This window comes from Pagrus major, chromosome 21 (assembly GCF_040436345.1).
Source record: "Pagrus major chromosome 21, Pma_NU_1.0".
NCBI classification, from domain to species: domain Eukaryota; kingdom Metazoa; phylum Chordata; class Actinopteri; order Spariformes; family Sparidae; genus Pagrus; species Pagrus major.
Window position 1 is genome coordinate 29,261,543 of NC_133235.1, and position 15,372 is coordinate 29,276,914.

Sequence of the window (15,372 nt, forward strand, 5' to 3'; positions counted from 1 at the left end):
TAGTCGGGTCCAAAGTGATTGTTTTGTTTATCTCCATGTAACAATTCTGACAGTTGGTTCCAGCTTGTAAAAAGGTTTGTGAGCCACTAGTATAACACATTTGGTATCATGCGGTATCTGTGTTTTGTCAGCGATCAATAGTCTTGGTAGTTGCCAGTGTGTGGGGAGAAAGAAAATGTAAAAATGTCTGAGTTCTACAGAGTACCTGAGAAAATCGGTCCTACATGAAACTGCTCACAATGAGGTCTGGGGATTATCTTGAGTATTCGGGTCAGGACTTCTGGAAAGAGACATTAATGTATCCATTATATTGGAGAGCAGGCAGACATCTCTACGGCTGATATCTCCAAAAAATCAACAACTCACACCAAAACCATCTGGATGGTTTAATAGCAGGTAAGAGGTCAAATATGTGTTTTTGTTGTGGGGGTGAGCTGTCCCTTTAAAGTCAGTCCACTTGATTTCTTTCATATGTTAATGCTCTGATTTACTTCTCAAAGCACCTCCAGTGAACAGTTAAAGGTAGCGGTGCCTTCCCCCTCTGCCCTCGTTTAACCCGGTTCATTGTATAATGCCTCTAATGTTGGATCAAATTAGACCCACCCTGGTGAGTGACTCCGTCATCATCAGCATAGAAATGCGTTCCCTACTGTTTGTGATCAGCAAAGAAACACAGGAGCTAACAGTGATATGATAAAGGGGGGATTAATTTGTGCTAATTGCTCACCACACGGCTCGTGCTGTGATTGAGAACAGCTACATTAGCCAACAGGAAGAAGACAAACAGCAGTAATATGCAGTAAGTAGCCCATTATATGCACACGGAGCAACCAAATGGTGAGTAGCAACTGAACAAACGAGAAGTCAGGTTTGCTGCTGCGACTGTAAATGTTAGGCAACAAAAAGGGAACGGAGGGAAGTTAATTTCTAAATCAGCACAATTATCTCAGCAACCAATGAGATCATGTTGATCACTAATCAAAGATGAAAGATGTCATTTCTAATAATGAAGTTTGGTCCTGTATCAGCTGACGTGTTAATAATAGAACAAGGAATATGTTAGAAATATGATGTATCTGTTTTTAACCAGATCCATCTCCAAAGTGAACGTTGAGTTAAAAAATGATCTCAAGGTCATGAAATTACTTTCATGGCTGAAGGTCCAGCCTGTAGGATTTAGTCGCATCTAGCGGTTAGGTTGGAGATTGCAACCAACTGATCACCCCTCGTCTTGCCCTCCGTTAACAAGTCAAAGGGCCCTTTTAAGAGCCGGTGTATGGTTGTCCGTTCTGGCCCACTGTAGAAACAAGGCAGACTCTGTGGAAGAGGTCCTGCTCCCTGTGTAGATATAAAAGGCGTTTTTTTTTCAGGTAATTATACGCCAATAAAACCATAATTCCAAATATTTAATTAGATTTTTGTGACTAATTCCCACCAATCCACCCCCTGATGAAGACTGTGTGATATGGTCAATAGCCCTTGCGACAGCATAAATGACTAAGATCTAGCAGTTCATTGTGAAATGTGACATAGTATATCTTTAAAGTATCAGAAATTGAAACTATTCCCCATTCCTGACTCACTCTGACTCGTAACTTTCCAATAAAGACAGTGAAGTTGCTGTGGCAGAAGTTTTGAAGAGTTAAAGTGCTTGTTTACCTGCTGCAGACAACCAGAGCCTCAGCACACACGCGGTGACGTACGGCAAAGGAGACAAGCCAAACAGTATGATATCGCCGTGACCTTTGAGTCCCGGTGCTTCCCAGCAGGATTTTTTAGAGCTGTGCTAAAGTTTAAATCGCTTCAAATACTGCAGGCATGTAATGCTTGGCCATATGGGACCTGACAGTTTTTCCACTGCTGCATTCAGTTTAGACCGGAGCATCAGCTGAATGATTAAAATGTAAATGTTGGAGTGAATCATATCACACACATCCCACTCTGCTGCGTCCTCTGCACAAACAGTTGTGTTCGAGGAATAAAGTGCTGTTTTTTTAATTCATTCCACTCCGTGAGCTTTACCTGCCGTACAGCCATGTAGCAAAGGAGATACTCTATGTCCTTCATCATCAGTTTGATGCTTCATTTTGCCACTGTGGTCAGCGGCAGTCTCTCTCCGGATAAACAGCATCTGCTAAATGCCTCAAATGTACATTTAAATATTTGTAATCACTCGCCCTGCTGTCTGCTCTGCAACGGCAACAAAAATTGAAATGTCGGCTGACAGCGGTGAATCACCAGGAGTGTCTGGGAGAAAAAAAACAATCCACAGGCTGCTGTAAGAAATGCTATTTTGTGACAGAAATATTCCAGCGCTCTGAAATGCAGAAAATTCATTCTGAAGTGTGTTTTTAGTTGTGTTTGTTAGTGTGTGCTTTGCCTTTGTGTACGAAGAATGGTCATCTTTTTGTAAAGTGGGGGATATCTTGTTCCTTTCAGAGCTGTACTGAGGCCTACCGCTGGAGATTTCACCGATACATGCTAGAAAACTGAAGAGATACAATAGTCATGGTTTTGTGAGGGCTACACGAACGCAAACAGACCCAGTGTAATGTCAGGGTTGTGTTATTTTCCATAGAAAGTGGATTTTCGATTCGGCAGCGAGTACGGTTTGTAGCTCAGCTGTGGTGTTTGTTGGCAGAGTGTCGTAAGTACAATGCAACTCAAGGCCATCAGCGAGGAGAGGGAGGAACACTCTCACACTGTGTGACACTCACCTTCACCTGTTATCACTGCACAAAGAGCGTACCTCTCTGTGAGAACACGTTGTCTTTGTGTGTGTTTCAATGAGTTTGTCAGTTTCTGAGAGCCTACTTCTGACAACTGCTGTTTCAATACCAACGTGAGTACCCTGTTCCTTAAGGTTCTGCGGTGGCAGGAGTTGAAATAAGTTACCTTTGCACAGTAAAAATAACGAGTTAACACCACTTACAAGGTTTTTAGGTCTTTAGGCTGTTGGATATTTTGAAGTCAGCCTATTGTAACACAAGTAAATCTCCATGAACACTAACACCTATCACCAAATTAAATGTGCTGCATTAAACGAACTGGATCTTAAACGAGTTAGCACTAAATATGTACAACGTCTAGCTGCCAGGTTTAGCTGTGTTACATGACATAACTGACTAGCTTGTGCAAGAGGTCAGTAGTGAGGTTCCAGAAGTGAAAATCCCATTCATTATTCTGTAAATGTGTTTCATTACGTATTGATTATTTAATAACTGAATAATGCGGTGATTAATTTTTTTAGAATTATCACTAAATTTAAGGTATTAAAAATGTCAGTAATAAGTTCCCAAAGCAGACTGATGTCTTCAAATTGCAGCTTCTGTGGTGTTTATGGAGTGTGTGTATTTCTCTTTAGGTTTGTGTGTGTTTCTGTAAACGCTCATGAAGGCGGTGTTATTGAAGAGTATGCAATTATGTACATGCATGCATTTTGCATTCCCATAGGCACGCCGCCTGCACACCCACCCACACCACAGCTGTATAAACAGATCAGCCCACCATCACACATTAGCTCCATCAGCTGCAGGACTGCAGTGTACATCAGCCAGGCCCCTGATGCATTCTGCTAACCCCATGGAGGGAGGGAGACATTCTGGGTAGCTTGTAATGGTTGCTGTGGTGGGAGGGGGTAATTACGGCGGAGCCTCCGGGCCCTGACAGTCCTCTCTGTGCCCACCTGGGGAGTGCCGTGCCTGGGTAACGGTGTCTCCGAGCCTGCCTGTCAGCGTCTGGTAGGCTCGGCAGACGGGCAGCCAGCCTCCCAGCTAACACAAACCTTTAGCTGCAGATGCCACGCAGTGTGTGGTGCTACTGTGCTGATCACCGCGAGGAGAAGGGATTTGGGGAAGGCAGATGTGCAGAGAATGAAGAACATAGCAACAACACAGAAATAACAAGCAACCGGTTTGTACAAACATGAACATTGTGAATGTTTTCTCTTGCTCTCTGTTTCTGTCTTTCAAACACATGAAAAAAAGGGTTCATGAAAAGGTTTTCTGTTTAACCCTCTTGAATCCTCCGTTAAGTAGCTTTAAGGCTCGAGTAACAATTTTTTTCCAGCCTATCTTCATGTCCATGTCCTCCAAAAACAAGCCTCAGGTTGAGAATTTTCTCTCGTCAAACTACTGTTCACAAAGTCAAGCATGACTCCACTAAAAGTATTTTGTTTCTTCATACTTTTAGTAGACATTGCACCGCCGATCCACTTCTTTCAGTTCTGATCCAATTCTGATACCTAAATTCAGATATTCGCAGATACCACAACTCTTTTTTCTGGAATATTATCACAAACATCATGGTTATTATTAGCCACTGTTGTTCTTGTTGGAAGTGTGTGAAGTTTTAGCATCCGATGCCTAACCTGATGTGCAACACGGTTTGTCTCACAAAATCATCTGGAAAGGCGCCGTGAGAAACTCTTTGGAAGAGGGCAGGCACTTAATAAAAAAAACTTGTCAGGTGATTGGACGAACCATCTGTCTTCATCACAGGTTAACATCAACCAATCAGGACAGTAGGATAGCTATACCCCTCGCAGAGCTAGTTGGTAAATCAAACCCTTACCGAAGCAAGCCAGGAGAAGAACAACGAGATCTTTTCCATCGCCTTCCAAAGCCTTTAGTAACGTTCTCTGCTCTTCTTTAATGAAATAAATTCTCTAGTTCTGATACAATGCATGCTATAGCAGTTACGCTAACCTTTTGAGGCGCTGCCATTGTTGTCTTCAACCGAACAGTCAGCTCTTTCAGCTGGTCATCCCACCTATACCACGCCCAAAGCTGCCAGGCGATTCCCACCGGACACGGATTGGTGTTCAGCCACAAGAACACAGCTTGAAGCCAACAAGATGGATTTGCGAGCGCACATGATCACGTGATCTTACAAATCCTGACTTGCTGACGTTAGCCACAGGTAAAACCTTCCATTCAGGCATCAGCTGGATATTTTCAGAGTACCGGAGTAGTCTCATTTTCTGTTCCTACATGTGCTGAATAGAGAAGATGCCACGTGTCTGTACGGATACTCTGGAGTTGTTGGAGGACATCTTTAACATCTTTCTGTATGATTGTTGTTATTGTTTGTTTGTGTTTTTGTCTCTCAGTAAACATGCACGCACGTCCTGATCTTTCTCTTCATTTGCCAATATTGTTTATGTTAACGCGTGATTGGACAACATAGCCGCCTACCATCATACCAAGATGCCACTGGCTAATCAGGCGTGAGACGTAGTTAATAAGACAGGCCATTTCAGAGTATCAGGCCATTTGCTCAATGATGTGTGCAGACAACAGTGCTGCCGTGTGTCGTCCGGTCTTGATTACAGCTCAGTATTCAGGACGTTAGACTGAGCCTACAGGTGCATAATATCGGGCTCGATGCTGTCGTCATTACACACCGCGGCACCTTGTTTGCCACAGCGGAGCCTCTCGGGAGCGTATTCTGTCTGAGAACAAGAGATCCAGACTGTCGAGGTGTATTGAAATTCTGGGCTTTCATTTTCCTATCCTTTTTTTCTTTTTTCTGGATGACCTCAACTGTACCTAACAACCCATTTAGCGCCTGGGGAAAGTAGGAGAGAGGGTGTGAGCCTTGTATGCCAGCTGTCTGTAGTGTCATGCTGTTTGCCAGAAAGCCCAGCGGGTGTCCAGAGCCTCTGTAAGCAGCAGCAGCCTGCGAGGTCTGCTGAAGTGTAGCTTAGAGAACAATGTGTGCTGTAAGTACAGCAGAGAGGAGGATCCACACCAGGTACGAGACAAACACAGATATGCCGAGATAAAGTGACAAACTTTGATAACCAGGAAAACACATTGTCCTTTTTTTTCCCGGCTGTGCTTAAAGGGAGTATGTGCAGCATTTCAAATAAGTTACATCAACATTTATTTTGCTATTGATTTCTAATAAACCGAACGGGGCCGTTGTTGAGCAGACCATCAGCCTCTAACAGCCTCCTCTCTGCAGTTTAAAATCTTAACTACCCAGATGGATTTAGGAGGGGAAATCAAATACTGTGGGAAAAACACCATGACGTCAGTCCTCTGCTGAAGCAACAAGTGTTCATGCCTCAACAATAAAATAGGTCATTTATCATTTCAGTCCAAAGATGGCCTTTCAAGAAAAACAACTAATGTTTTATGTTCTGCACCCTCCATGTTTAAGGTTTGGTTTATTTTCAGTAAAAGAGGGTTTTTAAACGTGGGGAAACAGACTAAAAATAGGCGATTGACTCCTTTTCCAGTTACCAGTGGATGAGTTTGCCTTTCTGCTTCGACGTCATGAATGCTCCAGAAAATATGAAACAGTAGAAAGCAGCAGATCATATCACATAGACTACATCCAGAGGACATTAAAACCTTTTTTAAAACGTCTTGACATTGTGAGTGAGACATCTCGCTTCTTTCTCATCTCTGTTGAGAGTTGCACATGCACAGTACTGAAGGATGGAGGCCAGTGACAGTGTTACCATGGTTACTTTATAATATCTTTTACTTCAGTCTCTCTGTAAAACTCTGAAAGCTCCGATTTCACAATGTCCACGCGATGTTTGAACAGAGATCGAAGGAAAAATATTCATGTAGCAAAGTCCTTCATTTCAACGCTCATCATAGCAAACATAGGGGCAAACAATAGCGTGTCCACCTAGCTTTGATGTTTCTATCACAGTCGATTGGAGCTGGAGCAGATAAACATCCAAGACTACTGCAGAGTCGTTTGATGCGGGAATGAATGCCTATTGTACCTTTTTCCCATTGAGGACAAAAGCCAGTTGTAAGTGAGCGTTTCCGGGGGTACTGGTTACAGTTATGGAAAGATCGATTTTATTGTTTAAAGTAACATTTCTGGATGGTGGGAGAAAGGATGCAAACCACATTCTTAGAAATCACGTGCTTTGTATGCAAAAACATCCACCACAACCCCTCTGTAGGATTTTACATGCTATAACAAAGTCACGCCTCTTCTGCCTGCTATGGGAGACTCTCAACAGACTGCTACCACCTCCAAAGACCAACGGTGTTATCTCAGCTAGCACTACTGCTAGCACATTTGTTAGTGTGCTGACTGCCGGATGACCACTGGTGCTTATGTGAGCTATTGATGATATCAATAAGATTTCACTAAACCGAAACACCATTCTAGTCCTGAGATTCTCCAGTGAAGCTAATAATCGATGAGAGAAGGTCTGTTGTATAAACATTTGGCTTCTTCACCTCTGTCACTGTTATTTGCTGTTGTATTTATGCACAAATATAACCAAACTAAACTCATTTTAACTAAACATAAAAAACACAATTAATCATCTAAATATAAATATTAATTCATTCTGATTTATGTTCAATATTTTCGGATGAAGGGTCAATACTGACTCAGCAAACCTGTTACAAAGCTCTGACTGCAGCGCTGCTTATAAAACCACTAATGCTGTTCAATCCTCTACATGTGCATATTTAACGATAGAAGTAGAAGAAATACAGGAAAATGCTTAAAAATGTAAAAATAAAAAAGTAGGTATACTGTCTTCTACAACCAGGTAGACCACACACACTATGACTGACACCTGGGACATATCCCAGCATGCATCTGGCCCTCAGGGCCCCCGCAGTGAGCTGGTATTACCATATCAAAGGCCATTCGGGCTCCGTGTCTCGGCCAGAGAGAAAAAGAAGAGCCAGCACTTCAACAGCCTCTCGATTCAATTTTTCACATGGAGCCATTTGAATATCTATCGCAGGAGATGCAGATGGATGCATGTGTGCGCACACACACACACACACACACACACACGAAGACATACACATGCAGGTGAGCACTGTATGCACGTATGTACACAAGCTCACACGCGTGCCTTTGTTCTGATCTTCTCTGATTTATTTTCCTCTTTGTGATGAAAATTGAAGGTAGAACAGGGCACGGTGGTGAAAAGACAACCTTGATCCCGCGTGTGTGTGTGCGTGCTTGTGTGTGTGTGTGTCTGCCTCATGAATATTCTCTTTCAAATCCAGCTCTGTTTTCAGGCACCTGGGCAGGCAGCAAACAATAATACTGTGTCATTACGGGCGATGCTATCACTCTGCTCCCCCTCCAACCACAGTAACCACAGACAGGAATATATTCTCAGTGAAATCATCATGAAAGCCGTTCATTGTGGCTCAGTGGGTAGAGAGCAGGACAACAAACAATGCCTCCATGCTGGGAGGCTCTATTCAACAACGTCTCCTGCAATATTGTGAAATGAGGATGAACTCTGAAAATCCAGATTATCTGTTGTGGATGCGGATTATGTGGAGATTACATTCCTCCGCAGCGCACTGGAGAATGTGACAAAAGCACAAATTGGACGGACTGTTATTATCTGTTTGCTGCGTTAAAAGATTAGCGTACAGTTATGTTTAAACAAGTGAAACAGTTTAAGTTAGGGATGAGATTACAGGCAACTAGAGCAGCAACTGAAGCTGGGGTAAAGACAGAGGCAGTAGCATAGATTTTAATTAGAACTAGGAACTGAATGCAAAGATGGCGCCAGTTCAGTCCAATGAGAATTGTTCGCCTGGTGCATACGCCAAAAGAGTGTCTAGTGTCCAGGTTTTCTTCTTGGTTTTGTGTTTTCATTGAATATGCACAGTAAAGTTTCTCCTGCTGGCGAAACCTCCATGGATCAAAACAATCATAATAGAAAGAGCCATAATTGACCATGTTTGCAGTTCCAGGTGTCCTGTCAGCAGTTTTACAGACCTCTCTTTTATCCAGGTCTTCGTAATATAATCTTGGACGGCAGTGATAGATAAAATGAGAAAAAAACAACAAGATTTTGTTTTTGTACTTGTGTATGTATTTATTTGAGAACAAAACTTAGGATTTTAGACGTTATTCTTATTTGACACCGACGGTTATCAGTAAGAACTTAGGTTTGTTGGTATAAAGCAAAGATAAGTGACTTGAAGGCAAATATTCATATTCATATACAAAAATGAAGCCAAATTATCTCGGATACAAGCGCTGCCATCCTGGGGTTTATGACCTATACTGCAGCCAGCCACCAGGGGGTGATCGACCACAGAGAAGGAAACGTGTCATCGTGAAGAAGGAAGTATGCAACTACTCATGGACGACTGCCTGTGACATGAACATTATGTTCTCAGCTGAGCTGTAAGGTTAATTAGCTTAATATGCTTAGTTAGCTAGCCTCTCGTCCATGAGTAGATGCTTGTGGATACAGCTGGCGGGTGGAGCTCGGTTGAAAGAAAATACTTCCTACATGAAACTGTTCACAATAAGCTCTGTGGCTCATTTTGAGTAACCGGGTCATGAATTTTTGGAAGGGGACACTTTTCAAATTTGGCACCCAAAGCCGAGTGCCATTTAGTTGCATTATTTATTCGAGGGGAGGAAGATGTCTCCAAAATTTAGCACCTGACACCAAAAGCAATCTAGATGGATGAATAGCGCTACAGATAGGAGGAAAAAATATGTGTTTTTGATTTTGGGTTAAATTGCCCCTTCAAGGGTTTCAAACTGGCTAAATTCATGATGCATTCAGGGCCACATCTGAATCTTGAATCAATCTGAAGCAACAAACCAGTCTGTGTTTAAGTATATGTGTTTGTGCCTGTTTTCTGGGACAGTGAGTGTGTTAAGTAGTGATGGAAAGGACCATCTACTGTTGTTTTTTTCAGTTTGTTTGTTTCATTAGCTCACCCCCTCCTCCTCCCGGCCTCCCTCTATTTGTGAAATCGCTCTTTCAGACAGATTGGAAGCGCCTTGATTTGCGGTGAACAAAACGAGCTGGCCGGGGTGGAGGGGGATTAGTGCCACTCCAGGACAATTATAATCTGGTTGCTGCCACGGCAACCTTATCTCCCACCTCCCTCCCAACACACACACACTTTCTCTTAATTGGACGCAAGTCTCAGTGTGGAAACAACAGTGCGGCGTTCTTCGTGGCCTCGGTGAGGCCGCGTTCAATCGTGAAGCCACGTGAGGTAACGACTTTCAGACTGGAGGAAAATATAGACAGCCTAAAGTCATTTAACAAGCAGCAGCGGGTCGCATGAAGCCTTATAAAGAACTTAAATGAAGATGTTTGAGATTTTAATGAAGGCTTGTAATCTATCAAAGCCACGAGGAGTCACTGTGTGAGCAATGAAACTAAAAAAAACAACTTTATCTCCTGATTCAACAGAAGCACCGCTGGGCTAGAAACGGACTGTGTATCATTTAATGCTCTTGGGATACACACTTAGTGCTCACTTTATTAGGTACAGTACAATCTAATGCAATAAACATGAATTAATTTTGCGTATTTTCAGTTTTTGTTGAGTCTGTCAGAAAGGTCTTCAGCCCATCCTCGACAGAAAAACGACTACACTGGTCGATTGTTTAACGGTGTTAAGACGAGCGATGTTTACGTTGGTGGTGACCTCTTGTGGGTGTAGTGATTATGATGGAAGCAAAACATGAAGTCAGGTGTAGTAGTATAAATCATGAGAAAGACGAAAGTCCATGCGGAGAGGAGATCGGACGGGATGGATGGCTGAACACAGGACGAGAACCCAGAAGACTGTTGCTTGAGTCGTGTTCATGTACCGTGTGAACCAATATTGATGTAACATAAGGTAATGAAGGTGGTTTGACACAAAGTAATATAAGGTATGTTGTGTAAGGCAACGTAAGGTATCATAAGGTAAGGTGACGTAACGTAACATAAATAAATATAACGTAACATACTCACTTTTACCCAAACCATTATCTTTTCCTAAACCTAACAAAGTACTTTTGTTGCCCAACATTTCACAATGACAACTACGTAACGTACTAAAGTTACATCACTTACATTCGTTGCTTAAATAATGTCGTTTTGGAAATGGTCATACAGTATATGTCATTTTGTAGTCCAATATAACGTCACCACCCAATATGACCCCTATAATAAATAAAGTAGAATATCATCTTTCCAACAGTGTCGACAAAAACTAATAATTCATACATTTTCATCAAAGGAATCATGGCTGAGCTGTTTGGATTGCTTTAGATTGCATAGGTGTACCTAATAAGATGGCGAGTGAGTATAAAGATAGTAAAAGTGGCGATGTGTACTTGTACTGAACAGTTTATCACTTTATCGCTTTGTATAGGAAACTGCAACATTGTGTCAAACTGCTCATAATTGGTGAAAACCATTAAACACAGCGCAGCACAGCTAATACGTTCAGCGTTACCAACATATCAGAAGTGGATCAGGGTCCCGGTGGGTGTGAGAGAGAGTATTTGATAAATTGTTCCCTCAGATTAGGTGCTCATTTCCTCAACTTACTTAATGAATTTCCTGAAATTAACAGCGTCCTCACCCCATCCACACTTCCAACGGTCCGCTGTATAATATGAGAATGTCCTTGCCTTTGCTGCTTGTGACTGACTTTCGCCGTAACACGTCGGCAGCAGCGTGACACTGTTAAAGCACAACGAAACGGTCTTATAAAGGAGGTCAGGATGGACAAAACGCCCCTTACAAGCATGTGGCAAGCACGCCTTGACACCAGAGACTACAGTTCATGTCTCCTCTCCTTCAGCAGAAGGAAACATTTATTCATTTCTTCTAGGGTCAAAGCAGAGAAGAAGGAATGATGATCTTTCGCATGTTTCCTGTTGTCAAATCAACTGCTTTGCTACACTTCAAAAGCATAATTGAATTAATGGATTCTCAAACTAATAAGTGTCTCTCCAACATGTTCTGGTTAACAAACTGACATCTCCCGCTCTGTGAGTATTTAGTATTTTCTCCAGATTTATTCAAGTGTTTCCTTTATTTTGTTAATTGCCTGCACTCAGAGTGAGAAAAGCAGATATTTCCACTGAGCACGTCACATCAATATGATAACTGACGCTTCAATGCATTTGCCTCCATGCCACTCTAAAGACCAGAAAAGCAGCAGGGAGAAAAAAGGTGAATTACTGCCTCAGTTTCTCAGAAACACCATACGTGAGGAATTTGGGAGTGCGGTCACGAATCATGACTGACCCACGAAGAATGAACAGCAGGAGATGTGCTGATTCACTCAGAGACAATCGGGCAGGACATGACGGCTGCTGAAGGGCGACACTCGGGCTCCTGCACTGACTGAACCTGTGAGACTTTTTGGTTTCTCAACCTTATCCAGATCATACAGAAGGATGAAATATGCCTGTCGACGGCATTTACTTTCATATCTTCATGCTCAAAGGTGAAAAACAAAAGCCTACAACTTAATCTAAATTTAGTTGAGATGACATGCACGGGCCAATTTTTGAGTTTTCTTTAATAACATGTTCAGCAGCCTTCATAAACCTGACACTTCTCAGTATAGCTTTTGTTATTGTTGACCGAGGGGAATCAAAAGCCGGAAGCGTTGGAACTGGTTCCAATTGCTCGATCAAATAAAATCAATTTTATTTATATAGCCCCAAAATCACAATCACGTTGCCTCAGTGGGCTTTACAATCTGTACAGTGAACGACATCCTCGATTCAAGTGAGGAAAAACTTGCCATATTGAGAAAAAATATATTTTGTATGCCTCCGAGCTTCTCTGAGCAATTGCCACATCAATGTCGGCATATTTTTCTGACAGTTGCGCGTTGCAAAACAATGACGTTCAACTCCTGAAAGCTTGCAACGAGAAGGAGTCATGGACCGGTCCAGGGCGTGGCTTCATTTCCCAAAGGACGATGAGAACAGTGCGAGTTGTAACGTCTGTAAAATTATCATTTTAAGTCAGGGTGGAAACACCAGGAACACGCTGAGACATCTTTCTACGCAACATGAGTTTAAATCCGAGGAATGCCTTGTACTGTATCTGACAACAGCAGATCTTAAATGTACAACTATTTTTTATAAACGATTAGATTATTGACATAATTGTGTCTCAACAGTTGTGGCCATCTAAGGCTGCCATGATGTCCATTTTCTGTCTCATTATTCTACAATGTACTCTCAGGCAGGTAAATCAACATGAGTGCAAATGTCAGATTAATAAAGAGACTGAAATAAAGTCAATAGACAAAGACAATTATTGCCCACTTGTTTAAATCAAGACAAATACAATCAAATGTGGTTTGTGGACACTTGAAACCTGTTTGAATAGACCTATCATATATTCAAAAACACATTAGACAAATTATTTCTACAAGTCCTTAATAAACCTTTCTATAGTTGCGAAAAGGATCATTTTAAACTACTCTTATCTGTGTTTAAGTTGACACTGCACTTCACATGCGGGACTGTCAGGTGCATAAACTCCTACAGACTCACAATAATTTATGTTGTGTTTTACTGTTTTGTCTTTATTGGTTTTATTGCACGCAATCTTTCCCCATTACCTTTGCTGCTGCAACAACTTAATTTCCCCACGGGGATCAATAAGCTTTCATGTTATCTTCGTTTCAAATACGCGCAGGCATCAATGAGAAAATGAGAATTCACAACTCCGCCTGCAGAATGAAAACCCCACACTCCAACCTGCAGGCCACTTCAAAATTTCCTCGCAGACTCGGAGAGGAAACAAATCGTCTCCTCTGCACTCTTGAGAAACTAACTTTTCTGTTTTTGCATTTTTAACCTGTCAGCTGTGATGTAGTATGCTAATATTCTTATTTCACAGTGTATGATAAAACTATAATAAACACCGCATGGGCTGATGATGAATGTTTTGTTGCAGGTTGTGAGTCGCCGACTTGTTTTTGCTATCCCTCTCTCTGGCAGCCTGTGATGGAGGGATTTTCTCTGCCTCTCTCCCTCTCTCGTTCTTACAACAGAGCTTCGATTGGCCATAATTGGCTCCTGTTTGCAGCGAGGTATTGATCACCTCGATAGACCCTCCATTCCACCCTTCCTCCTCCAGACTCACAACTTCTCTCTCTCTCTCTCATTCTCCTTACTTCCCTCCTCCCCCTTTCCTCCAGCCGATTCTCTCTCAGACCTCGCTGCTGCCACTTTGATAAGCATGGTGAATGGCGTGCCGTCATCGGTGCAGACTAACTCTTGAATCAATAGGCGAGTGCAGACGCTCAGCAGTCTATTTCCCGCAGAGATGGTGGAGAATAGCAATGCTACCAGATGAAAACCAAGAGGGAGAGAGGCTGAGATTGAAAGAGAGAGGTGGCAGGGATGGAGTGGACACCAAACGTCAGAAATGTTTTTCAGATGTTTTTCTTGAGATCCTGCGTACTTTTTCTGTTTTGTTACCTTGTTAGTCATTGATTTGAAGTACAATTATAATGTGCTCCGCGCAGTGAGTGACAGACGTGAGGACAGAAGGAGAGGAAGGGAAGGTGAACGGAATTCAGTTCTCAACTTCAGGATGAGCTGAAACACCACATGTGAGCCAGACCTCATCACCCAACATAAATGTTGGACCTATGCGATGATACAGTGGCAGTAGATGCCCATGGTTGCGGTAGTCCACATACTTTTGGCCCTTTAGTGTCAGATGTTTTGATCCTACTTGATTGAACTCATATCATGATTTGTTTCTAATCATCCAACCTTTTGATTTAAAGTGAAAGTGAAAAGTGAACTGATGTACTCACATCAGCGACTCCGGCCTCCAGGATGCTGACCTTGGCTTCCTTCTCCAGAGCGGCTTTCTGCTTAACTACAGTAAGAAAATGACAGAGACAAAAAAAAGCAATCATTAGTGAACTGAAAAGCATCAAGAGGTTTTTAAAGGACTTACAGACAATAATATAGAATATTTTCCCAGTAGAAACATGAAACATGAAAAACACCCCATTAGTTAGTATTGAAACTAATCAATAAGGCTGAAAATAATCTTCACAAACCAAAATAGAAAAACAAATAAGTAGTAGTTAATAAAAACAACAGAAAATCTACATTACAGTACTCTCCAGTACTCCAAACAGTTTAAACCGGTTAAAGCTTAAAATCTGATTAATCTCTAGTGTCCTCAATAATGTGCAGTATGCATCCATGTGTGTACAGACGCTACCATTAATCAATAGCACGAATTCCACCAAACCAGCTTTTAAACTCTGCACTCGACTGATTCACAGAAAATCAATGCTTCCTCCTTCCCCCTGAGCTTTAAACACACACAACGTATATACAGCAGAACTAGAACACCATTGATCGAACGCCTCAGAAATGCAGTTTGGTTGAACCAGAGAAACTAACAGATGACTGTAGACATCCTGAATCTGAATTGTTCTGCCATCATTGTATTGAGACACATATCACATTTCATTATATTTTTTGATTCGAGAGCTGCAGAGCACAAACAGAAAATAAAAAAAATGTATCCGACAGTGCTTTACTGTCTTCACTGAACACAACCAACTTAATACTCTAAAGGCCGCAAGACAAAACTGTTTAAAGTTA

General features: G+C 42.0%; 1 protein-coding gene across 2 annotated transcripts in view; it reads right to left on the bottom strand.

Annotated features, from left to right (window-relative positions):
* The window catches only part of LOC141017191 (receptor-type tyrosine-protein phosphatase N2-like), a 214,152-nt gene that overhangs the window by 90,904 nt on the left and 107,876 nt on the right, over window positions 1-15,372 (bottom strand). For both annotated transcript variants that reach the window (XM_073491840.1, XM_073491839.1), the window contains exon 12: window positions 14,565-14,629. In XM_073491840.1, coding sequence (XP_073347941.1) covers window positions 14,565-14,629 — 65 coding nt within the window. The remainder of the gene's footprint in view (window positions 1-14,564; window positions 14,630-15,372) is intronic.